Source organism: Mesoplodon mirus, assembly GCF_964341445.2.
Source record: "Mesoplodon mirus genome assembly, chromosome: 13".
In the NCBI taxonomy this organism is placed as follows: domain Eukaryota; kingdom Metazoa; phylum Chordata; class Mammalia; order Artiodactyla; family Ziphiidae; genus Mesoplodon; species Mesoplodon mirus.
In genome coordinates, this window is record NC_138989.1 from 19,413,283 (window position 1) to 19,440,222 (window position 26,940).

At 47.4% G+C, this 26,940-nt stretch overlaps 1 protein-coding gene across 4 annotated transcripts in view; it reads left to right on the forward strand.

The window, feature by feature from the left end:
- SGSM1 (small G protein signaling modulator 1) overlaps positions 1–26,940 on the forward strand; it is an 87,582-nt gene that overhangs the window by 38,911 nt on the left and 21,731 nt on the right. For 3 of the 4 annotated variants that reach the window (XM_082640084.1, XM_082640086.1, XM_082640085.1), the window contains exons 9-16: positions 2,641–2,765; positions 7,401–7,468; positions 8,584–8,747; positions 8,936–9,068; positions 15,730–15,868; positions 18,354–18,418; positions 20,270–20,415; positions 24,085–24,213. In XM_082640084.1, the coding sequence (XP_082496210.1) occupies positions 2,641–2,765; positions 7,401–7,468; positions 8,584–8,747; positions 8,936–9,068; positions 15,730–15,868; positions 18,354–18,418; positions 20,270–20,415; positions 24,085–24,213 (969 nt within the window). Of the gene's footprint in view, positions 1–2,640; positions 2,766–7,400; positions 7,469–8,583; positions 8,748–8,935; positions 9,069–13,692; positions 13,858–15,729; positions 15,869–18,353; positions 18,419–20,269; positions 20,416–24,084; positions 24,214–26,940 lie in introns of all 4 variants that reach the window. The other variant, XM_082640087.1, reaches the window with a different exon arrangement.

Below are 26,940 nucleotides of genomic sequence, written 5' to 3' on the forward strand. Positions count from 1 at the left end.
GCACTTGTCCATTTGTTTTCCAGTTCATCTGTCCATCCACCTGTCCACCCAGCTGTCTATCTCTCATTCTCTGTTGTAATCACTCACTCATTTAGTTCACTCATTTGTACTGAACCCGCTATGCGCTAGATGCTTAGGATATCAAGATGAAAGTCTTCACAGCTAATAGTTATGGAGCACTTCCTATGTGTCAGGCTCCGTGCTAAGTGTTTTTAACTGTATTAACTCATTTAAACCTCACAACAACCATCTGAAGCAAGTTGTATTATCATAGATGATAACACTGAAGCCCATACACAGGGGAGTAAGGGGCAGAGTTATGATCTGAATTCAGAGTCTGTACCACTTATCAGTCGCCCTCTACGCCCCAGCACTGAGTGCAGCCCCAGGGGTGGGTGGTGAGTAAGGCACATGAAGGCCCTACCCCCATGTGATACCGCCTTTGCTGTCCCCTCCCTGGACCATCAGGATCAACGTCGTGTTTGGGCTCAGCCGGGAGGAGGAAGAGAGAGAGCTGTTGGCCACTACAGCTCTGCGCTCACAGTTGCCACCACTGGGTGACCCAGGTCACTTCTCCTTCTGAGCCTCAGTATTTGCATCTCAGTGGGCACGAGACCCTATTTCCTCAGTTGTAAGAAGCCATGAATTTAAGATGAATGATTTTTTCTTTTTTGGCCGCTCTGTGCAGCATGTAGGATATTGATTCCCTGACCAGGGATCGAATCCGTGCCCCCTGCAGTGGAAGTGCAGCTTCTTAACCACTGGGCAGCCAGGGAAGTCCCAAGGTGCCCAATTTATTAACACAACCATCAGGAAATTTAAAATCCTATTAAATTATACACAATGTTTTCTCACTAGGAAATGTTATTTTATACTTTTTGAAGGAGGTATTTGAGACTTATTTAGACATAGTTTTTTTTTTAATCATACATTATTCTTATAAGTATACACAAGGGGAGATATAATTGAAATACATTAGTTAAGATAGTTCCAAAACACCTTCACATTTCAGGATTCCAATCTTCTGTATCACTTTTTGAGTCGCAGTCAGCACTGCCCTTATTTTCCTATCTAATACAATTTTTTGTTCCATCAAGAGAAAGGGTCAACAAATTACAGCTTGTGGGCCAAATGCAGCCCTCCACCTGTTGTTTTGTTGTGTTTTTTTTTACCATTTATGTTCTTCCTGATACTTTATTACTCTTTTTATTTTTACAATTTTTATTGAACTTTAGTTGATTTACAATGTTGTGTTTGCTTCAGGTGTACAGCAAAGTGGTTCAGTTATACATACATACATATATATTATTATATATATCCACCTGTTTTTGTAAATAAAGTTTTATTGGAACACAGCCATGCCCATTAGTTTATATATTGTATATGGCTGCTTTCACGCTATAATAGCAGAGTTTAGTGGTTGCAGCAGAACCTGTATTGTTCACAAAACCAAAATTATCCCCTATCTAACCCTTTACATAAAAAGCTTGCCCACCTCTGATCAAGAGCACAGGAGGTGCAGCCTTTCCTGCAAGCATGTGCACTTGGTTGTTGTGCAAGAAAGTCTGGAAGTGTGGTCATCCCTGCAGGGTGAATGATGTGTCTGCTGCACCAGTATCACACTTTACTCCACTGCTCTGCTCCCAGCCTTCCAACATACATAATCACTTTTCCAATCAGATCACAGTCTAATCTTTTCGAAGACATTTTTAAAAAACACCTGTGCTCCACGTGTGGAGTAACAACGGTAGAACAAAACGCCATTGAAGGGACAGCAGTATAAACAGCCGAGACCGAGTTTGCACAAGATCGGGCAAGGACAACTATGTCACAGTTTAAGATGCCGCTGATTATAAGAGGCATCCCCGTTTCAGGTGCACTAAAATGTAAAAAACAATTGTGTATCTTAGAATCGATGAAATACGGCAAGGATGCCGCCTCCCGGGGTTGCTGGCATGTGTGGTTGAGATATTTATGGAGTGGAGCCATGCTCGGTACACCCTTGGTGCTCAGTAAATGTTAGTCGTCTGTCTCCACATGTTGTGGTGTGAATTTGAGGGGAGGAGGGGTGCCTCTTATGTGTGAGGCTTGGAGACAGCCCCCTCCGCCAAACCCCACTTGGGATAGAACAGAGCAGGTGAGAAGCCCTGCAGGCATATTGGGAAGACAGAGGATGGGGCTCCTGGGCGGGGAGTATGGAGAGGGTATTTGGAGAGGGCGTTCTGGGTAATAATCTGTGGAACAGAACTCAGCTGCCATCTCTTTCTCCCTTAAGACTGGACACAGTGATGGCAGATACATGCCTTCCGTTTTGGAAAGGGTGTTATTGAAAGGACAGAGCCCCCTTCCTGGTTCTAAAGATCCCCCCGACCCCACCCTTGCATCAGGGCTCCTGAGCCACATGAAAGGGTGGGGTGGGCGGCTTTCACAGCTGGACTCTGTAGAACCAAACCCATCGTGGTGGTTGGCTTAGCACAGCCATCTGGAGGGAGGTTCAGGGTCTTCCAAATGGACATGGCCATGGAGGGAATGAGCCATCCTCTTGGTTCTGGTTGTGTGTCCTTGGGTCACATGGGCCAGGGCCTGTGTCCACTGTGATGCCAGCACTATGATCAGGCCTGAGTCCTGCTGTCTCTGCAGAGGGATGACATGGAGGCTGTGCCGGGGTATCTGTCCCTGCACCAGACAGCTGACGTCATGACCTTGAAGTGGACGCCCAACCAGCTGATGAACGGGTCTGTGGGGGACCTGGACTACGAGAAGAGGTAGGGTGCTGGGAGCCTCCCTTCCCCTCGGCGCAGGGATGTTTGTGCCCTGTCCCTTGTGCCCCGCCTCTGCCCCGCTCTGTCTGGTTGTTATGGCCACTTGGTCCAGCCTCCCTGCAGCTGTGGCCTTGTGGGTAACTCAGGAGGATCTGGGAACTGACTGGAAGAATCTCAGGATATAGGTATTAGGCAGTGCCCTGGGCAGACACCACCCGGAGAAAGAAATCGTAACAAAGATTTCATAAGCCCGCAAATGGCAAATACTCCCCAGTCTCCTGCCACCTTACCCATCACTCAATGCAAAAGGAAGGCCAGAGGTGTTGGTTGTGAGCATCTGGTCCAGGTCTGTATCTCCTGTAATACCCTGCATGTTATAAGACCCAGCAAAGGCCTTGGAGTCACACTTCAAAGAGACCCAGGGACCAGGGATTCCCTGCCTGTGATCCCCTGTGTTCCAGCGCAATTAGGGAAAATTTAGGAAAAACACAGGGAAGCCGCCATGCAGAGGTGCAGCCCGCCTGGTGATTTCAGCTGGGGGAGTCTTGGCTGCTGGTGGGGAGGAGGGATGACGGGTTTTGCTGCTCGAGTCCACATAGAGTCCACATCGGGCTCTATTATTATTATACATGTTCTTGATTTCTTCAAAACTTTTGATTATGAGGAATTTCTAACATAAAAATAGAACTCAAGTACCCATGATGCAGCCCTAACAGCCATCCCATCATCCCCTCTGCCTTTCATATTGTCCTGCAGTAGCAAACAGACATCATGAAATTATAGGATTTCATCTATAAATATATATACATATTTGTAAGTATAAATATATATATTTATATATATAAAATAAGGACTCTTTTCAAGGGCTATAACCAGAGCACATTGTATTCTGTGTAGTGTTAAGCCTCGGTGCGATTAACGCCAGGCTTTGGTGTGATTAATATCATTCTCTAAGCTGATCACTTCCTGGGCAAGGGTTACCGTCTGTCCTTAGAGACAGTCATTGGGAGGTGCAGCCAGTCCTCAGCTGGGCCATGTAATTCAGCTCCAGCCAGACTCCTGAGTTTCTGATGGCGACACCTTCTGGGAGGAGCAGTGTGGGAGCCGAGGGAATGCTCTTGCCCTTGAACCTTATATCAGCTTATTCATCTGAAATCTCTATATCAGGCCTTCCCTGACCTCCCAGCTGAGTTCAGGTCCCACAGAGCCCTGAATCTCCTTCTTAGCATTTACAAAATCATAATAAATCTGTTACTACTTGTGTTCCAACTGTCTCGCCCTTTAGATTTCAAATAATTGTGAAGCAAAGCAGGGAAGTCAGGGGACCTGGATTCATTCATCAAATGTTAACTGAGTACCTACCGTGTGCTAGACACTGTGTTTGGTCCAAGAGAGATAACAGATGTGTAAAAGGAGAGGAAAATCGATCTTTTCAGAGCTTACACTGTATTTACATTGTACTGGAGGAGACAACGAATAAGCAATGAATAAATGGATGTGATGGGGCCAAGTCCTTGCTCGGTCCTCACCTCACTGGATAACCTGGGGTACATCACTCCCCCTTTCTGGGCCTCGGCTTCCCTCTCCTATCAAATGAGGGGTTGGACAGGATGAGCTCTCCAAAACATGAAGGGTTCCCCAAGGGTCTGCAGGGGTTCCTAAACATTGACGTGTCTTCCACCAAACATCAAAGCTTTCAACAACACAAGGACCCTGTTTGTTGGTTGGACCTAAGCCCAGGACTGTGTGGGCAGGAAACTTTTGATGTTAATGTTTTGGGAAAGGCATTGGACCAAATGGTTGCCAAGCACCTTCCCTCCAGCTCAAATCATCGAGGACTCTGTTTCTGCCTGTTTCTGCATCATCTTTTCCTCTGTGGACAGGCACATCATAAGTGCTTCAATATTTAGTTCCAGATGAATCTGCACTTGAAAGGTCACTGCTAATAGGGTTGGGACCTTCCCCAGCCCTGGGCTCTGAACCTCCATCTATCCTTGTTATCCTTGCCTGGAACTGAGGCTCACTGGAATAAAAACAGCCAGGGGTCAGAAATGTGTGTGTTGGCATGGGAAAGGGGGGAACCCAGGGGCTCCAGCATCCCTCTGGGGATCAAGGGACAATGACGATAAGGAGGAGGAGGTTCAGGACCTCTTTCCTCTTTCCCCAGCCAGACTTCCCTCTTACACAACCAGGATCATAACTCCCCAGCTGGGTTTCCTGATGTTCAAGGGGAAATACCACCAGAAAGGTGGATATTTGGTCTCTGGAGTCAGCCCAGACTTGGCTCAAATCTCAGCCCTGCCATGTGGAACAGCTGGAACCCTCATACACTGCTGATGGTCCAACCACTTTACAAACAAGTAAATTCAAATACAATACAAATACAAACTCCACTCTAGAAGCCGTTAGAACATATAAAACGAAAACAGAAACTCAACTCTTGTTCTTTCCCAGTTGAGTGACCTTGGATAATCAACTTCACCTCCCTGAGCCTCAGTTTGTTCATCTGTAAAATGGGGATGTGGTAATGGAACCTCTGAAGAGACATACAGGGAAGAGTCACTAAGAAAATGCATATAAAGCCCTTAGCAGGAAGCCTGGCAGCTGGAAAGGCATCCCGGTCATGGGGTTTGTTGGTGTTAATTTAGATGGATCCAAAGGACCTGTGGCCACAGAGATCCTCCTTGCTGGTGTCTGGTGGTAATTGGAGAGTTGCCTTGTTTCCTGGGCATTCCAGGATCCAGCATTTACCATTCATTATGAACATTCTCTAAGCATTTTGCAGAAGTGAACAAAAAGCCCAGTCCCTCTCCAGGAGTTCAGCACCCCTTGGAGAGACAGAGGAGAAAACAGGCAATTGCAACCCTGTGTGATGGACCTGGTGTGGGAGCCCTGGGAAGGACCTCCTGAGTGGGACTCGCCTCGTGAGGGGCTTGGCAGAGGCTACTACTCGGAAAAACGCTTGTGTTCTTGACCATCGTCCAAGGACATTCACTCCATGGATCCTGACGACACTGATTCCGGTATAGACCAGTGCAGGAAGGACCCTCGGAGAGCTTATATTCCAACTTCCTTGCTTTACATCAGAGGAAACTGAGGCCCAGAGACGGGGAAAGACTGGCTCAATGTAGGTGGCAGGAGTGGGATTTGAACCCTGCCTGACCTTGATGCCTGTGTTAGTGTCCTCCAAGAAGCAGACACCAAGACAGGATTAGACGTGCAGAAGAGATGTAATGGGGGAAGAACCTGCAAAGGATCAAAGTGAGGAGCAGAAGGAGGCGGGCAGACCGAGAAGCTGGTCTTATCACTGGGAAGGGATGGGGAAAGGAAGGAAGACTGGCCAGGAAGAATCTCGGACACAGTGCAGTTCTAAGAACATTTGGCCAGATCAGTAGGGAATCCCTGGGCTAAAGTTGACCACTGGAGGAGTCTCCCAGCCCACAAGAATAGACCTACACTGTCACCCCCACGTGCTCAGTCCTGACTAAAAGCAGCCCAAGCGAAGCATGACCTTAGCACAGATGTGGTGGTGGATCCCCGGGGGTGGCCTCTGAAGCTGTTGGTTGGTCAGCTCTGCTCCCCACGGCACGATCTGAAGGAAACTTGAACAGTGCACTCCTGTGGCCCCCACTGTCCATTGTGTTCTGAGGGGAAGGGCAATCTGTTTCAAGACAGCAGTAGGCATTGAGCTGGAAATGGAAAACCTTAAGTAAATCATCACAGGGACCGTTCACCAAGTACCTTTTCATGCATCACCACTGTGTTAAGCCCTTCAAATATGTGATTCCATTTAATCCTCACAGCAACACGATGCAGTCGGTATTATTATCAGCCCCGTTTTATAGAGGAGGAAAATGAGGTTCATGGAAGCCTTCAAGTCACCCTGCTGAGACCTGTGCAGTTAAGGCTGTTGAGTGGCTGTTCTAACCACATGGACACATGGTGGCCTGGAGTTGGTCAACAAGACTCTTATCTTAGATGCTGGTGACAGAAAACCAAACTCAAACTGCCTTAATCATTGGCTCACATGAACTGAAAAATCCAGGGGTGGTGGCTTCAGGCATGGCTGGATCCAGGGACTCAAATGAGGACCTGAACTCTTTCCGTCTCTTGGCTCGACTTCCCCAGCTGTTGACTCCATTCACAGGCACGCCTTTTCTTGCCATGGACCTCTGCATCTCCAGAGTGCTATCATCCTTACCACTACTCTCCTAGCAGAAAGGAGCATCTCTTTCCCAGAGATTTCTAACATAAATCCAATAATTGAGTCTCATTGGTTCTGCTTGCATCATGGGGCAATCCGTGAACCAATCACAGTGGCTGGAACAGTGTCATATACTAAGTGGCCAAGCCAGGGTCAAGTGCCCATTCCTGGAGTCCTCGAGATGGGGGAGGGTAGGAGAGGTCAGCCTTAGCCACATGGACTGGGGTTAAAGAACTGTGTGTGTAGGGGGGATTCCTTAGAAAACTGGGGTACTGGAACCAGAAGAAGGGGAGATGATAGAGTCTGAGAAGACTGGGATGTGGATGTTGAGGGTAGGTGGTCCTGGTGAGGAGGGTGGAGGATCCCATGGATTGGGCTTCCCCATGGCGAGTTGGGCAGACATCCTGCAAGCCTGACCCTCCCTCCCCTTCCAGCGTCTACTGGGACTATGCCATGACCATCCGCCTGGAGGAGATTGTCTACCTGCATTGCCACCAGCAAGGTAGGGACTGAGGGTGAGCATGGGGCTGGGGTGTTCCTCCTGGATCCCCTGCCTGCCCCACCCACTTATTACCTGTGCAACCTCAGACAAGTGACTTCACCTCTCTGAGCCTCAGTTTCCCCATCTGTAAAATGGAAATAATAACAGCGTCTATTCATGGGGTTGCTGTGAGGATCAAATGGCATTTGTTAAGGGCTCAGCATTAAACCCATGTATCAGGCACAGTTCTCACTATTCACATGCTTGTTATCTAATCGTTGCAACAACCCAGTGGTAAGGGCTCCATCATTCCCATTTTAGAGGTGAGGAAGCAGCGTGGCACATTGATATACTTCCTAAGCTCCCCAGTCTGGTCTCAAACCCAGGCCTTTGTCCCTCCAAAGTCAGTGTTCTGAAAATCAAAGATTTATAGCTAGAGTTCTCCTTTATAGCCCAAGGAAGGTATATTCTGAACAAGCAGAGGGCCATCCTGCTTTATTAAAAAAGGAATCTGTACCTCACCAAGACACAAAACACAGTGACTTAAATTATTTAATGAGACAGACGTGGGTTCAGATCCAGGTCCTGCCACTCACCAGCTGTGTGACCTTGGGCAAGTTACATAACCTCTCTGAGCCTCAGTTTTATCATATGCAAAATAGGCAGTAATAGATATGCCTCATAGTGCTCTTTTGAGTATTACAATAAGGCAATGCCTTTAACGTGCTATGCATGTATACAGTAAATGCTTAATACGTGCTAACAAGAGTCAATTACTGCTCTAAAAATGGGTCTGTCTGAAAGCCTCCATACAAAATTAGATCAGGCCAATTTGAAGAGTGTGTTTGAGGGGCATAGGGTGTTTGGGGGTATCTTTTTCCTTTGGTGGGTGAATGCAGGGAGGCCAAGCACCTTCTTCTTGACCTTGTCCTGTAGTTCCCCAGTTGATGACCTTGGTGGGTGGGATGAGGGGGACTCGGAGGACGTGACAGCTGCCCCTGAGCTTCTGCCCAGGCCTTTCCCAGAGCCTTAGAGCAGGACCGCTGGGTCTGGCTGGGCATGCCTGGGAGGGGGCCCATCACCATGTCTCATAGTGACTTCCTGCTGGGTCTCCTCTGGCCGGGTCACGGTGGCAGTGGACAGCGGTGGGACAGTGGTGTTGGTCAGCCAGGACGGGATCCAGAGGCCGCCCTTCCGCTTCCCCAAGGGAGGTCACCTCCTGCAGTTCCTCTCGTGCCTGGAGAATGGGCTGCTCCCTCACGGGCAGCTGGACCCGCCACTCTGGTCTCAACGGGGGAAGGTGAGTGATCGTGGGAGCCCCAGGGAGGCTGGGGTAGGGGTCAGCCATGGGGAGTGGCTGGCTGTTCTTGCCCATGGGCCCTTATGTGGCTGCATAGTCTCTTGCATGCCCCGCAGAGACCCTCGGGCTGTGCAGGTTGTGGAGACAGGTGAGTCCCAGGGACCATGCACTGGGATGTGTTCTTTCAGGGCAAAGTATTTCCCAAACTGCGCAAGCGAAGCCCTCAGGGTTCGTCTGAGTCCACGTCTTCAGACAAGGAAGATGAGGAGGCCACAGATTACGTGTTCAGGATCATCTACCCTGGCATGCAGTCCGAATTCGGTAAGCTGCCCTGGCCCTGGGCCCAGGGATCCACCTGTTAGCTGGTCCTGAAATTGACTTCAGCCATGTGGAACTAGAGGACAAGAGATGTGGATTCTGGGGCCAGCAGGGGTACCTGGAATCAGGAAGTTGGGATCTTGGCAGCCTTGATTTCCCCCAAATGAAAACAAATAAGCACTCTCTACTTAGCTAATAAAGATGTCCATGGGCACACGGTGGCATGGGGCAGCAGCAGTGATATGGGCTCTGGAATCCTGGTTGAACTTGGGCAAGTCACTTCACCCCTCTGTGCCTTGGTTTCCTCATCTGTAAAATGGGGATGTTCATAGCACCTATTTCATGGGACTCTTGTGAGGAACAAATGAGATAAAGCACTTGGCACAGAAAGAACACTCACATGCTATTAATGTTGTTATTATTATTTTACTTCAATATATTGTTGTAAGGATTCAGTGAGATAATAAGCTGGTCAATGTAATGCCCATAGAATGAGGCCTCGCATACAGTAGGCCCTCAATAAATGGTTGTCAAGACAACAGAAGGGGGGAACTTCCTGGTGGTCCAGTGGTTAGGACTCTGCATTTTCACTGCTGAGGGCGTGGGTTCAATCCCTAGTCGGGGAACTAAGATCAAGCAAGCCGCGCAGCGCGGCCATAAATAAGCAAACAAACAAACAAATAAATAAAAGCCAGCAGAGGGGAAGGGAAGCCCTGGGCACTGGCACACAAGATAATAACATATGTCCTACAGTTTGCATGGTGACTGCCATGAAGTAGATGCTTAGTGAATGGAAACTGTTGCTATGAAGATCTTCATTACCAGAGTGCTGTGGTGACGATGAAATGAATTAATATTTGAAAAGGTCTCAGAAGGAGGCCTGGCATTTGTTAAGCACTGTGTGGATGTCTGTTAAACAAATCAGTAATAAGTTATAGGCTCTTTCTATAAACCTTATTTTAAATATTTAACCCTCTGCAGCCCTGTTCCCATTTGATGGATAATGGCTCTGAGATTCCCTTTGCTTAAGTGACCACGCTGGGCAGTGAGAGGCTCTTTTGAAAGCAGACACCCTCCCTGGCGAGGTTGGACTAATCGTGCCAGGCTGCTTAATGCTCCAGTTCTCATTCACTGCTGTCGGAGCTGGGATGTGGGCAGGCTTGGTGGTAAGGTCTTATGTTGCTTGGGTTAGCCTGTGTTTTCACATGTATTCAGTTAGGAGCAAAGCCTCATGTTCCTGTGTCTTTAAGAGCTATGGAGTGTCCTGAAGTGTATTGCCACATCCGTTCCCGCCCAGGATCAGGGTCTGAAGCCGTCCTAGCCTCTCTGCGGTACCACGGCTCACGTGGCGCACACCCACCCCCACTGCCCCCAGAGAGCTGATTTATCAGAGGGGCCAGTGCCCTGTGGCTGCCTTCCCAGGCAGCTCTCTCCACAGGCCCTCATCCAACAAACAATTTGTAGGCTCTTGCTGGGAGCCAGGCTGGGTGCTGAATGTCTTACTTATTTGGGGAATATCCACATTAGCCTGTTGTGGCCCTGCACGTGCCAGGGGAACAGATGCTAGCTGCACCCACCCACAGCCTCTGTGCAGGCAGCTCCACTGCCAGCTGCCAGCCTTAGTGTCTCCTTGCCTAAGGGTTTCTCCAGCCACCAGGGTTCCTTCTGCCCTGGTGGGTGGGTGGGGTGGATTACAATCAGTGCCTCCCTGGAGCAGCCCTCAGCCAGTGCCCGGTAGGAGCTGGTGTATAAATGCCCCAGCTCCCTTACCCCTCAGGTGAGAACACTCTGAAATGTGTGTTCTGCACATGTCCTAGAGGTCCCCCATGAGATCAAGTGCCAGGTGCCCATGATGGTAACTGATGCAGTGACCAGCTCATTACCCTCTTCGCCCTTCCCGTCCTGTGTCCTTTCACTTCTCCCCTACCTGTGCTTCTTGGGAACATCTCCCAACTTGCACTTAAATCCTTGTCTGCCTTCAGGGAAGCCCCAACCAAGACAGTGTATTTAGAACAGGGCTTCTCAATCTTAGCACCACTGACATTTCAGATGGAATAATTCTTTGTGGTTGGGGGCTGTCCTATGCACTGTAGGGTGTTGAGCAGCATCCCTGGTCTCCACTCACTAGGTGCCAAGTAGTAAATCTGCCCCCACCACCAACACCACGTTGTGACAACCAGAAATGTCTCCAGACACTGCCAAGTGTCCTCTGGGGGCCAGATTGCCCCCCGGATGAGAACTGCTGGTTTAGAGAAAAGAACACATTACTACTTTCAAGTCTGCCACTGCAATGTGGCCAAGTGACTGGCCCTCTCCAGACCTCATTTCCTCATCTGTAGAATTGGGATAACAGCAGTCCCCACCCGGGATCATATTCTTAGAAGTCAGCTCAATGATACATCACACACCTAATATGACAGATGCCCTGTGAGCAATGGTGGGTCTCATGTCCTAAGTGCCACTGTGTGCCGAGCCCACTTCTGTGTTCTCTCCATGTCTTAATTCACTTAATCCTCACCACAGCCCTCCCAGGCAGGTACCATTGTCATCACCATCCCGCCTTGTTCAAAGGAGGAAACTGAGGCACAGAAAGGTTAAAAAACTGGTCCAGGGTTGCCCAGCTAATCCTTGGCATAGCTGGCATTTGAACCCACATGGTCTGGCTCCAGAGCTTGTGCTTCTTACATCCACTCCATGCAGACTGTTTTGATGGGAGGGTGGGGGAGGGCATTGTGGTTTCACTCCCTTCATCCTCAAGGTCAGGTTCAGCCCACATGGAAATGGTGACCCCCATCCTTGGTTGATTTTCTCAGGACCCTGAGCCTCACAGAGTTTACAAAACAATCATGATTTTCATCTGTAAGACCTGTAAAGTAGTTTCTGAAGAAGTGCCTAAATCTGAAATCAGCAAACCCCTTCTTGTGGGCCAAATTCAGCCCACTGCTTGTTTTTGTAAATAAAGTTTTATTGGAACACGGCCACACCCATCCATTTACATATGATCTGTGGCTGCTTGAAAAGCCACAGCCGCAGAGTTGAATAGTTGGGGCAGAGACCACATGGCCCACAAAGCCGAAAATATTTACTGTCTGGCCTTTTGCAGAAAAAGTATACAGATGCCTGCCTTAAATAATGAGAGAGAAGAGTTTCCCCCTGTGGGAAGGAATATGTGGCCACAAGTGGTTCTAAACTCCCTTTCCGTGTCTTCTCACCCCTGTCTCCACCACCTGGTTCTGTGCCTGCTTCTTGTGCACAGAGGAGGCAAAGACAAGTTCTCAAGCGTTTAGGTGGGTTCACAATCAGAGAAGGGCATTTCCAGACCCCTCTGTCGCCAAGATGGTCTCTGTACTGTCTGGTATGGGAGGTGTGAGCCATATATGGTCCTGAGAACTTGAAGTGGGGCTAGTCCAAATTGTAAGTGTACAGTGCACACTGGATTTTGAAGATTTTGTACCAAGAAAATGAATGTAAAATATCTCATTAATAATTTTGTGTTGATTCTGTGTGAAAATGATAACATCTGGTGGGACCTCCCTGGCAGTCCAGCGGTTAAGACTCTGCACTTCCACTACAGGGGACGTGGGTTCGATCCCTGGTCAACCCTGGTCGGGGAACTAAGATCCCACGTGCCACGCCGTGTAGCCAAAAAAAAAAAAAGATAACATTTGGAGTTTATTGGGTTAAACAGCACATATTGCTGATTGATTTCATCTGTTTCTTCTTATGCTTTTAGTGTCGCTATTAGGAAATTTTAAATTATGCTTGTACCTCACATTGGATTTGTACTGGACAGCACCTGCCCAGTGCAGGGTTTCTCAGCCTTGGCACTGTTGACATTTTGGGCTGAATAACTGTTTGTGGGTGGAGGAGGGAAGAGTCTTATATATTATATAGGATGTTGAGCAGCATCCCTACCCACTAGATGCTAGTAACATCTAGCTAACTCCCAAGTCATGACAAGATGTCTCCAGACATCACCAAGTGTCCCTTGGGAGGCCAACATCACCCCGGTTGAGAACCGCTGGTCTAGGGCAAGGATGGTTTGGGGAGACAACAGCCAGTAGGGAAACAGCTGAGAGAGTATGAATAGGATCTCGGGGTCTGATCCTCTAGGTTGGAATCCTGGCTCCACCACTTATTAGCTGAGTAGTCTTGGGCATGCTGCTTGAACTCTCTGTGCCTCAGTCTTCTAAGCTGTAAAAGGGGATAATGATAGGACTTGAGCTCGGGAAGTGACAGCTCTTCTTAGTGGGAAGAGAAGGGGGGACTTAGTCAAAAAGACCAGCTGTGCCAGTGACTAGCTGGTGAGGCTTTGAGTAAGTTGTGTCACCATTCTGAGCCTCAGTTTTCTCTTCTGCAAAATAGGAAAAAAAATGCATCCCTTACAGGGTCGTTAGGGATAAGGCAATCCCCTGCATATAGTAGAGGATGTGCACCCAGCACAGAGGAGGCACTTTATAGGTAAAAGCATTCTTTCTTCCTCTGATGAAACACAACCCATGGGAACTAAGTGGAACAGGACAGGGGAAGGTTTCAAGCCCCAAGGAATTGGTTCTTTTCGCCTTTTCAGTGTTCCGGGCACCGCAGACCTTCCATTTCACCAGGGCTTTTTATTTTGTCTCTTAAGTTGCTTCCAGTGCCATGGGCAGCACTTCCCCTGTCTCCGTGGGCCCTGCCTGGATGGTGGTTCCTGCGGGACAGTCCGTGTTAGTGGTGGCCAGGGGCAGTCGGTGGGCGCAGACCAAATGGGACACCACCCTCCCCACATCAAGCCAGAAGCTGCAGCCCCCCAGTAATGTCTGGGCTCCCCCCACCCCTGGGGCTGGGTGCCAGCCACCTCTGCCATGTTGTCATTTGAGTCTTGGTCCCAGGGGAGGTGGAGGCAGGAGAAATATTGATGCCCTCACACTGTCCTACCTCCGTGCTGCAGGACGCAGCTTGGAGTGTTGCGGGTTCTGTAGCAGAGGGATCCACTGATGATGTCTGCAGGGTGTGAGAGGCTGGGGGTGGAGGCACGCTTGCCACATCTGCGTGAAACTGATCAGTGCTTCCCTGAGATTGGCTGAGAACTGGGACTTTTTGTAGAACATTTTACAGGGGCTTACTGGTCTTTCTTGTCCAGCTCACTGGTGAGTCTATGGGGAGGAGTAGGGCAACAAGCCACTTTTGGTGGCCTCAAGAACCTCATTCTGTAGGCAGCTTTCTATTCTGTCAGTGGGTGGGGGCAGACACTGTCAGCTACGGATCTGTGGTGACTAGGGGGGCCGGATCCACAGCTCCCCCTCCCCTTAGAGCCCAAGGGAAGAGGCCAGGTATTACCAGTCATCCTTGAGGAGGCATGGCTCATGGGGCAAATGAGTACCCCTCTTAATTTCCTAAAGCAGGGTTTGGCAGACTATGGCCCACAAGCCAAATCCAGTCTCATTCTGTATAGCTCATGAACTAAGAATGGTGTTTACATTTTTAAATAATTGAAAAAAAATCAAAAGAAGAGTAATATTTTGTGACATGTGAAAATGATACGAAATTCACATTATAGTGTCCACAAATGAAGTTTTATTAGAACATACCCATGCCCATTTGTTTGCCTTTTATTTTTGGCTGCTTTTGCATTACAGCAGCTGAGTCAAGTGGTTATGATAGTGGCTTGCAAACCCTAAAATATTTTCTACCTGGCCCTTTACAGAAAATATTTACCAAGCCCTGTCCTGGAGAAAACAGCTTTTTTGCACCAAGAGGCCAGAAAATTAGCTGTAGAAATTCTAATGCCTGGGTCACCGGTGTGTTTGTTCTGCAGCACTGCAGACGCTGCGGTTTCCACGGAGCTGGGAAAGAAAACAGTAAGGGAGACTATAAGTGCTATATCCTTGGGAGCGATTGATCAGGAACCACCAGTGTCCAAGGGTTAGGAGATCATTTGTGCCCTCTTGGTCCTCAAATGTGGCTGCTACCTCAAAACTATTTTTGAAACATGGACTCAAGGGCTGTATCTCCAGGATACAGCCTGCATATAGTAGGACCTACTTTAATTCAGTAGGTCAGGGGTGGCATACAGGCATATGGCTTTTTAACACGCCCCCCAACCGGATTCTGGGGGGTTGCCAACCTATTTGAGGCTCTCTTGGTAGAGCAGCTCCAGGCCCAGGACCAAGGACAGTGCGGGCCCCCTCCCTTGCTCTTGGGTGCCCTGCCTCACCTGTTGAGTCAGGCTTCCTTACATCTCACCACCAGGAGCTCCCCGTGAGACCTACCTCTGGGGACTCGAGGCCATCAGCCTTCCCCAGACGTCCCCAGCGGGCTCCCCTTCCTTCCTGGCAGCCTCCTATGAGGACAACTGAATGACAACATGGTGAGGCTTGGCCTCCTGCTCGGGGGTTGGGCCTGTCTCCTTGGCTCTGATCTCTTTCTGTCTGTTCTCCTTCTGTCTCTTCGGCTTTCATGGGCTCTGCCCCTCTGCTGGGGGCCCGAAATCTTGGTGGTGGCTTTCATTGGCTCGGATGGGCTCAAGGACCTGGTTTGGGGTCGCCGTTTCCTGCTGTGACGTTCAGGGTCTTTCCCTATCCCTGTGCTGGTCTGGGGGTGAGCTGCTTGCTTTGGGGTGAGGTTTCTGTGACCCACATAGGCTTAACCGTGGCTCTTCCTCTGCCCCTTCTACCCACCACAGTCCCCCAGGACCTGATGGATGTCTCCGTGAGCAACCTGCCATCCCTATGGCAACCCAGCCCACGGAAATCTTCCTGCTCATCCTGTTCACAGAGTGGCTCGGCTGATGGTGGCTCAACCAATGGCTGCAACCATGAGAGGTATGAGGGGCTTGGACTGTGGATGGAGGGAATGGAAGGATTTACCAAAGATTTGCAGATGCCCATTTCTTGCCTTGCCTTGAATTCAGAGGAGTGAACATAGGCTATAGAATCGTCCATGTCTGAGTTAAATCCTAGCCGTGTGAAGCCCTAGCTGTTGGAGCTTCCTTACATATATCGAGCAGGATAAACAAGATTATGATGCTGTAACAAACAATCCTAAAATCTCAGTGGCTTATTACAATAAAGGATTGTCCATCGTGCATATTCATGCTGTGTGTCTATCCTGGGTCAGCTGGGGGCTCTGGTTTCTCCACATTAAAGGGCCTGGCAGATGGAGCCACCACCATCTTGAATATTGCAAATCACGGTGACTGAGGGAAATGGAGCTCTGGATGGGGTTTAACCAGTGGTTAAATGCTCCAGCCCGAGTGCAGCACTTACATTTTCACTCACACCTCATTGGCCCCACCAACAAGGGACCAGGAAGTGCGTCCTACCACACTCCTGGAAGACAGAAGCTGGAAATATTACTTAATGACAACCAAACATGCCTCAGTTTGCTCTTCCAACAAGTGGGGATACTAATGCTTACGTTATGTAGCTGTTGTAAGGACAAATCACATAATGGTTTAAGGTGGCCAGCATGTGTACCTGGCATATGGTGATGTTCAATAAATGACACTTTTTAGTTCATTGCATAAAGTTAAATCCCCAGATCATCTCTCTCCTTGCCCACAGGGCTTTGTCTCCTTGGAACTACGCAGCCCATTCCTGAGACTGGTCATATTTCCCGTTGACCCCGCCTGGCCTGGCCTAGGAGAATGGAATTCTTTTTTCCTTGCTGGGCCTCTGTCCCAGTGGGTGGTCCAGTCCTCAGTCATGGGCGTGTAAATGGGGGCCAGCATCAGATAAAGCCATATACTTACTTCCTGGCTTTCAGGGTGTGGTCTCTGGGCCAGCAGCACCATCACCCGAGCAGATTCTCTGTCCTTCATCCCAGACCTACTGAAGCTGGATCTGCATTTAACAAGGTCCCAAGATCATGTGTGTACTTTTTTAAGCTTGAGGAGCACTGAAATGACCAGAGATTCTCACATTTTCATAGGCATCAGAATCACTTTGGGGATCACGTACTGCTTCCTGGACCACTTACTGGAGATCCTGACTGAGTAGGTCTGTGCAGGACCTAGGAATCCACATGCTGGAGAAACCCCAAGTGATTCTGCGGCTGATGGTGCATGGACAATTGACAAATTCTGTTCTAACCTAGTACCTCTCATAGTATCTGCTTCCACATCTGTAATGATAGGGAACTCACCACCTTGCAGACAGCCAAGGCCACCGTGGGGCAGCTGTCAGTGTGATGCTGTCCTTATGTAACCCGAGGAAGCCAAGCCTCACCAGCCTGAGGGCACAAAGAGGGTGACTTTAATGTTTAATGCCTCCATATGCATAACTGGAGGACTTCAGCCATGCCTTCTTCCCAGTCTCGCTGGGTTTTTAACGGGTGTAATATTCCTCCACTCTGTTTTCTCCAAGAATGCACAACGCTACCTTCAGCAGTCCTGTTTTCTCCATCAATTCTGAGGCCTTCTTTCAGCCACAACAGTCCCCCCCACCCACCCAAATTCCCATGCAAGGAGAAGCTCTGAGGCATTACCTCCTTGGCAGTCAGCCAGAGTCTGAATCGCAGTCTGGCTCCACTTTGGTTCAGCTGGGTCACTTTAGAAGTCAGACATATGGCTGTATACGTATGGCTGATTCATTTTGTTGTACAGTGGAGGCTAACACTACATTGAAAAGCAACCGTACTCCAATCAAAAAATAAAAAGATGTCAAAACACTTTCTGCTGGTGAAAGAAACCCACTTCAAACTGGTGCGAATGAAAATCTGTTGATAGAACTGAGACATCCAGAGGTATGGTGGCTTCAGGCATGGCTGGATCGAGATGCTCCATAGAGGGATGTCTGTTTCTTTGGCTCTTGGCTCTGCTTGTGTCTATGATGGTTTCATTCTCAGGCTGGCCCTTCCTGTGCAGTAGTAAAAATGGATCCCAGCAGCTGCTGCCCTACACGCCACTGGCTTAGGAACTCAAGCAGAGAAAAGAGTGTCTGTTTTCTAGTAGTTCCAACAAAAGTTCCAGCGCTGATTTTCATTGGCCCAGGTTGGATCATGTGAAACACACACACATACACACACCCCCGACCCAATAACTGTGACTCCAAGCTGAGTCATGTACTGGGTAGAATCAGCTCTACCCAAACCATAGGGACAGAGTTGGGGAGGAGGTAACTCCCAAGCTGATAACAGAAGAAGGGGCAGTGATGCTATGTAGGTACAAACAATAATACCCCCAATCTACTTGACTGGCTGGTTTTAATCTGCTCCCTAGAGATAACGAGTTATGCTCCTCTCCAGCAAACCTGGGCTACGTGTGGATCTATACTAAGTGTCTTCCTTTTCCTTCCTTCCTTCCTACAGGGCTCCCTTGAAGCTTCTCTGTGACAATATGAAGTACCAGATTCTTTCCAGAGCCTTCTATGGATGTGCGTATTGGCCTTATTTGCCATTGTGGTCTCCAGGGAGCACTTATTCAGTGCCTACTGCATGCCAGCAATATCAGGGGAAGGAGCCTGACTCCTATTTCCTAGGTGTCTAGTTTTGGTGAAGTTACATTAACCTTTCTTAGCCTCAATTTCCTCATTTACAGACTGGGCATAAAATTTCTCCCTTGGTCCTAAGGGGAGGCATTGAACACTTGCTGGAAGGGGTTTGGTTTAATCACCATTGCATCTCCAGTGCCCACCTTAGAGTGTGTGTTTTCAGGATTGAATAGAAAGCAGGTATAAAGTCCCTAGCACCTGGCATCGCGTGCAGTCGGTGCTCAGTAAATGTCAGTCCCCTTCTCCTATAGGCCGAAGCAGAAGAGTAAGATGGCCTGATCCCTTCCCAAAAACTTAAAAACTAAATTCATAATACAGGTGCTCTGATGATTTCCAATTAACAGATGAGGAAACTGAGGCACAGAGAGGCAAAGTGACTTGCCCAAGGTTACACAGCTAATAAGAGACAGAGCTGGGGCTCAAACCCAGGCCTGCCTGGTGGCAAAGCCTCTGTTTTTTCCACTCTGCTATTTTGATTCTTAGCAGGTTTTATTTCCCCTGCCTCACAGCCTAGATGGGGAAGATAAAATGTGTATATTTTCTGGGATTCTAGGAAAGTCTTAGTACATCCTTCCTGGGCCTGCGAAAAAACAGTGCAGGTCGTACTGGCCTGGAGAAACAGGGAAAGCACGAGCTCCCCAAGATGAAGGGTTTTGCCTGTTCTGTTACTACCCATCCCTAGTGCCTAACGCAGGGCCTGGCGTGAAGAAGGCATTGGGTGAGTATTTATGGAACCACAATGGAAGAGCTTCCTGGTAGAAGGGTTGGGGATCGAGATGGGTCTTGATGTCATCACATGATGTGGTTCCTCCCTGATGGGGGTTGAGAGCCCAGGTTCTGGAGCCAGACAGTCTGCATTCAAATCCCAGCTCAACACCTGGCAACGTGACCTGGGCAAGTGATGCACGCAGACTGTGCCTCAGTTTCCCCACCTATAAGATGGGCGTAGTAAGAATGCCTGCTTCATAGGGCTGTAGTGAGAATCAACTAAGTTACGTAAGCTCTGGGAACAGCTCCCTGGAACAAAGTGTGCTATATAAATGTTAGCTATCATATCATCCTCATCGTAATCATCATGATTACCCCTGTTGTTGGTAGGGGTGAGTCCTCAGGCTCCAGATGGTCCAGGGTCCTCTCTGGGACTCAAGGATGAGTTGGGGGTCAGTAGCCAGAAGGAACGGGCATGGTCAAAGCGCACACAGGCCAGCACCGGCTGAGTGCTTCCTGTGGACCCGGCACCCAGGGTGGAGCAGATGAAGGGGGGCAAGTTGGTGGCAATTGCTCGAAGGGCCCTCAGCATCTCCCCCAGCTACTGACTGGCCAGGGCCTTCTTTATCCAGCTGCAGTTTGAACGAGTCATCCCCCTCTCTCCCATTCTCTTTCTCTTGGTATGGATTGGAGGCACCCCAGGGCACAGTGAGCCCGTGGAGTCACTGGCCTCTTCCTGCCTCCAGCCTGTGAATTAAATGCCTTGGTTTCCAGCAGAGGAGGTGCTGGGGCTGAGAAAGGTGACATGACTTCCCCAGGGTCACAGGGCTGTTAAGCAGTTAAGCCAGCAAGTGACTTTGCCTCTCCAAGCCTCACCTTCCTTATCTGGAAAAGGGGGATGATGACAATTTGCTGGTCACGAGGGTTCAGTCAGATTGCAAGTAGGACAGTACTTTGGAGACTCCGTGAGACAAGGCAGAGGGTGTTGGATGGTGGACAATGACACTTTTCCTTCCTCCCCGGCAGGGCTTGCCTACTGCAGACACCTGTCCACTGTGAGGACCCACCTGTCAGCCCTGGTCAATCACATGATCGTGTCCCCGGACTTGCCCTGCGATGCTGGACACGGGCTGACGGCCGAGATCTGGGAGCAGTACCTGCAGGACAGCACAGTAAGGGTTGGCCTGGCTCGGCCTGCCGTGGGGCAGAGACTATGGGGAGACAGAGACTATGGGGGGACCTCTTATCATCTGAGGAATAGACCCACCTGCGTGGGGACTCAAGTGTTGTGACATCCTTGGTTTCTCCATACACAAATTGAAGGTCCCCTCCTCGAGAGTTCCAACACCCATAGCCTGCTTCTGCCCATTGGGGTGAGGATCAGGGAGGGTGGAAAATACATATGTTTGCCTGGAAGGAGTAAAGAATGAGTCAGTCAGTAAGCATTTATTAAGCATCAGCTGTATGCTCGGTCCTGTATGATGTGCTGTGACTTCCCGGCCAGAAGAATTTACAGTCCAGTTGGCTACTTAGAATGATGAGGGTAGCTAAGTTAGAGGGAGGCAGCTGGACCAAGGAAACCCCACCACTACATGAAACCCTTTTCTCTCATCTTTGTCTTAGGGCTCGAGAATTCTACCATTAGCTATTTCGCCTGGAGATAGATTTCTAAGATTTTCTTATTAGAATACAAATATTCCTGGAAGGGAAATGTTTATGTGTGAAAAAAGTTTCATGGAGAAATAATTTGGGAAACAAGCTTAAACAGCTTTCTGTGTCCTGCAGGACTTGTCAGAGCCTTGGCTATGCTGATATGCTTGTCACGCTCAGGAAATTGGGGGAGTGCGGGAGAGCATATGGAACGTTCCTTCCAATGTATGTGGCCGCAGGGACCTTTGTTGGAAAAGTACCACCTATGGTGGAAGGCAGAATCCACTCTAAGAAATACTGGTTTGCTGCCAAGTTCAGGCTCTCAGAGGAGATACCCATTTCCTCCACGCTGGGTAAATGCAGTGGCTCCGTCAGCTGCATCCCTCCTCCCTGGGGAGGGCCAAGCTGGTGAGCACCTGGCTCAGCCTGGCTTCCCCACGTTGGGGGAAGGTGCTATTCTGTGCATTAATCTGGGGATGCCAGGGGACTCAGTGGGAAAAATAAACTGATTCCCAAACCTGGACAAGCAGAAGGGTGGTTTTCTTTTTTCCCGGAAATAGTTGCTTTTCTAAATTACAGGAGGAATGCCTTCTTACTGTAACAATTCAAAGAATGAAGAACACAGGTGTACAGAATTTTTTTAAAGTTTTTAAATATCATCTCTCTGCTGCACCCCCCTAGTTCTGATCCCCTGAATTAATGAATAGTATCCGTTTGGTGTAGACCGTGCTATACATTTCCCATACTTATACATCCACAGATATGTCTATATAGATAAAGCTGAAACTCATTTTTTAATGAGATAACATTATATTTGTATTTTAAGTGACCAACTAACTTTTATATCAAAGACATCTTTTAAATCTCTAAGTAAAATATTACACGTTAGAACCTTAGCACCTTATATATGGGTGGACCATAATTTAGTCAAATCTTCCTCTAATGATGGACATCTGGGCTGTTCCTTTTTCTTTTTTTTAAATTATTTCAAACAGTGCTGCAGTCAACATCTTTATAAGCATATACCTTTCTGTACTAGTTCTCTTATTTTGAGGGTAGAGTCCTAGAAATGTAACTGTTTGATGTCCATTTTAAATTTAAATAGATATGCCAGCTTACCTTTCTTGAAAGGTTATGGTGTTCATAATCCCTGGCAGTCTGTGAGAGCGATTGCACATTTCCTGAGGAATTCGAAAGATTTATAGACTTCTGGGCTCCACTCCAGCGGCTCCAGCTTTACTGATTGAGCACCTCTAAGAGTGGAGCCCAAGAATTTATATTTTGAAAGTTCCCCTTCCCCAGGGAATTCCCTGGCAGTCCAGTGGTTAGGACTCCGTGCTTTCACTGCCAAAGGCCCGGGTTCGATGCCTGGTCAGGGAACTAAGATCCCATGGGCTGCGCGTTGCAGCCAAAAAAAAAAAAAAAGAAAGAAAGAAAAAGAAAAAAAAGAAAGTTCCCCAAATGCTCCTCGCAATCTCCCCAGTTTGGGAGGCAGTATCCTAAGGACAAATTGGCTGAAACAATAAATAGTCAAAAATGAATATTTTCCATCTAACACTCCTGCAACCCTTTCACAATCTGCTTGGTTGCATCGTTGTGTCAGGGTGGACTGGGCTGCAGTAACACATAGTCCCCGCTATTTTAGTTGCTTGACACCACAGAGGTGTATTTATTGCTCACTTAACAGTCCTGGGTGGGCATTCCTGGTGAGTGGGCATCTCTCCTCCCTCTAGAGGGTCAGGGATCTTTCAGTCTTGTGGCCCCACCATCCTCTGGGGCCTTGTGGTCATCTGCTTCCAGCCATCAGAGGGGAAATGGAAAGTGTGAAGGGAGTACACCTGCTTCTTCAAAGCCCTGGCTTGAAAATGGATTACATCACTTCCTCTTACATCCTTTTGGCCAGAGCCCAGTCACATGGCCACACCTACCTACAAGGGAGGCTGGGAAATGGAGTCCGGGAGAAGAGAACACAGATGTTTGATGAAGCGTTCACAGCCTCAGCCCCAAATAGCTCCCTAATTTTTTTTTTTTTTTTTTCTTTTTGCGTTATGCGGGCCTCTCACTGTGTGGCCTCTCCCGTTGCGGAGCACAGGCCCCGGATGCGCAGGCCCAGCGGCCATGGCTCATGGGCCCAGCCGCTCCGCGGCATATGGGATCCTCCCAGACCGGGGCACGAACCCGTATCCCCTGCATCGGCAGGCGGACTCTCAACCACTGCGCCACCAGGGAGGCCCAAGCTCCCTAATTTTTATACAGCATTGACAAGGCTGTCAATACACTATGAATAAAAATTCCTAACAGGAACAAAATGGCTGGTTTTGCCATTGTGGTTGGGTACATTTAAGACTAGTGTTAAGAAGTGAAACATGCTTTTAATTTTAGAATGTGAAGTAAAGAGGTGGGAGGAAACAGGACCCTAGTGCCCTTCAGGGTAGCCTTCTGGCAGTCACTGGCACTTTACACACACACACACACACACACACACACACACAGATAGGACCCTCTGGTCCCCCAGCGCGACTGCTTGACAAATTGTATCTGCAAAGCCTTTGCCTGGAAATGAATTTTAAAAAAGAAAGAGGACAAATCTATTCCACAGTACAGCAAACAGTTGCTAAAGTCATTCTTGTGTGCACAAAAGCTATTAGTGTACGAAGAATCAGCTGGAAATGGTTCCTTTTCAGTTTAATTCGCTTTAAAACAATTTTCTTAGTGCTGAGTCAAGATTAATAACTCCAAGATAATATTCCCCAATAAGCACAGTACACAAAATTGACTAAAAATTAAGTAGAAATGTTAATTCATTATATTCTGACCTTTGGGTTTTGTTTTTGTTTTTTACAAAAATGGGTTCACCCTCGACCTATTCTGCATCTTATTTTTTACACTTAACAGTATACACTGAACATCCTTTTATGTAGGTTCTCATAAATGCGCCTGCTGCCCTGTTACTCTCCGTGTGGTATTCCCACGTAGGGATGCAGCATTCCCCCATTGGTGGGCAGTTATGGGGGTTCCTGGGGTTTTGCTTTATTGTGTGATGCTGCGATGGATATCTGAGCCCATGTGGCTTTGATTGTTCACAGCATGATCACTGAGGGCTAAGTCTGAGAAGCGGGACTGCTGGGTCACAGAGTCCATCCGCTGGTTTCCTGTTGAGCAAATCCTTTGTTTCCCCCCACCTACCACAGAGTTACGAGGAGCGGGAGCTGCTGCGTCTCATCTACTACGGGGGCATCCAGCCAGAGATCCGCAAAGCCGTGTGGCCCTTCCTCCTGGGCCACTACCAGTTTGGGATGACAGAAACAGAAAGGAAGGAGGTTGGTTACCCCTGATGGGCAGTGGGGTCTTTGGCAGCAACAAGAGCCAGGTAATGTGGGGCTGGGGGAGCTCTGGTCCCATGGTAGACCAAGGTGGGGCAGGGAGATGTTGGGGAGTCAGGAAGCTTGGGGGCAGCACAGTCCAATAGAAACACAACACACGCCACAGATGTCATTTTTTTGAATAACTTTTTCATTTTGAGGTAGTGATAGATTCACATGCACTTGTAAGAAATAACGCAGAGATATCTCATCCTTTATCCAACTTCCCCCAGTGGTAACTTCTTGCAAAACTATAATATCACAGCCAGGGTATTGACATTGACATAGATATACTGGCAATGTATCAATCTTTATTTTTACATTAAAGTCCATATTTTATTGCATTTCTTTTTTGTTGTTTACAATAAATATGTATATATTTTTAATTGAGATATAGTTTATTTGCAATATTATATTAGTTTCAGGTGTTCAACGTAGTGATTCAAAATTTTTATAGATTATACTCCATTTATAGTTATTATAAAATATTGGCCATATTCCCTGTGCTGTATAATATATCCTTATATATATGTGTGTGTGTGTATATATATATCTCAATCTTAATCAGGCTTCGCATTTTACTTGTACTCGTGTGTGTGTCTATTTAGTTCTCTACAATTTTATCACACATGTGGGTTTGTGTATCACCACCACAATCAACATACTGAACATTTCCAGTGCTACCAGGGTCCTCATGTCCTTTTATAGCCAAACCTCCCTCCCTCCCACTCACTCCCATCCCTAACCCCTGACAACCACTGATCTATTCTCTATTTCTATAACTTTGTCATTTCAAGAATGTTGTAGAAATGGAATCATACAGTGTATAACCTTTGGGAATTGACTTTTTCGACTCAGTGTAAATCTGTAGTGATTCATCTAAGTTGCTGTGCGTATCAATTCTTGATTCCTTTATACGGCTGAGTAGTGTTCCACAGTATGGATGCACCACAGTTTAACTCCACCTGTTGATGGATAGGCAGGTTGTTTCCAGTTTTTCGGTGATTACAAATAAAGCTGCAGTGAACCTTCATATACAGGTTTCCATGTGAGCATAAGGTGGAATAAATGCTCGAATGCAGTTGCTGGGCCCGATGGTAGTTCACACTTTTTGTTTTATAAGAAACCGCCAAACTTCTGCAGTGGCTGTACCATTTTATCTTCCTGCTAGCACCGTAGGAGTGATCCACACCTGCATCCTCACCAGGGCTTAGTGTTATCACTATTTTTTATGTTAGCCACTTACAGGAATGTGTACGTGGTATTTCGTTGTGGTTTTAACTTGCGTTTCCCAATTGACTAGTGATATTGAACATCTTTTCACATGCTCACTTGCCATCTGTGAATCTTCAGTGAAATGTCAGATCATGGCTTCTGTTCATTTTCTTATGAATTGTTTCATTTTTTTACGGTTGAGTTTGGGAGTTCTTTTTATGCTCTAGATATTAATTCTTTGTCATATATGTCATTTGCAAATATTTTCTCCCAGTCTGTACCTTGTCTTTTTGTCTTCTTAACAGGGTCTTTTGCAGAACAAATTTTTAGATTTTTGAGGAGGTTCAGTGTATCAATTTTCCGTCTGATGGATTGTGCTTCTGGTGTCAAGTTTAATAATTTTTTGCTTAGCCCCAAATCCTGAAGACTTTTTCTCCTATTTTTTCCTAAAAAGTCCATGATCCATTTTGAGTTCATTTTTGGATATGGTGTGTCATTTAAGTCAGGAGTTTTTGTTTGTTTGGTTGGTTGGTTTTGGTTTTTGCCTCTGGATGTCCAGTTGATTCAGCACCATTTGTTGAAAAGGCTATCCTTCCTCCATTGAACTGCTTCTGCACCTTTGTGAAAAATCATTTGGGCCTATATTTGCAACAACATGGATGAACTGGGAGGGTATTATGCTTAGGGAAATGTCAGGCAGAGAAAGACCAATACTGTATGATATCACTTATACTTGGAATCTAAAACATAAAACAAACTAGTGAATGTAACAAAAAAGAAAGAGACTCACAGATATAGGGAACAAACTAGTTGTTACCAGTGGGAAGAGGGGAGGGGCAAGATAGAGGTAGGGATTAAGAGGTACAAACTACTATGTATAAAATAAATAAGCTACAAGGATATATTGTACAGCACAGGGAATATAGCCAATATTTTATAATAACTATGAATGGAGTATAACCTTTAAAAACTGTGAATCACTGTGTTGTACACCTCAAACTTACGTAATATTGTGAATCAACTATACCTCAATTTAAAAAAAAATGAAGGAGAAAAAAATCAGTGGGGCTTTTTAGAGTGGCATCTATTTCTGGATTCTCTATTCTGTGCCTTTGATCTAATGCCACACTATAATTAGTAATCTTCAGGTAATATCATACTATTTTCACTACTGTAGCACATATGGAATTTTAAATGTTTTAGTAGTTACATTTTAAAAAGTAAAAAGAAACAGACACAATTAATATTTTTAAAGTTTTATTTTTAACATAATTTTAAGTTCATGCCAAGTTGCAAAAGTTGTGATGCAGAGGTCCTAGGTACCCATCACCCTGCTTCCCCCAATGAAAACATCTTATAGAACTATTATATATAGTGTATTGTCAAAACCAGCATATTAAGGAAATTCCCTGGCGGTCCAGTGGTAAGGACTCGGCACTCTCACTGCTGGGGCCCTGGGTTCGATCCCTG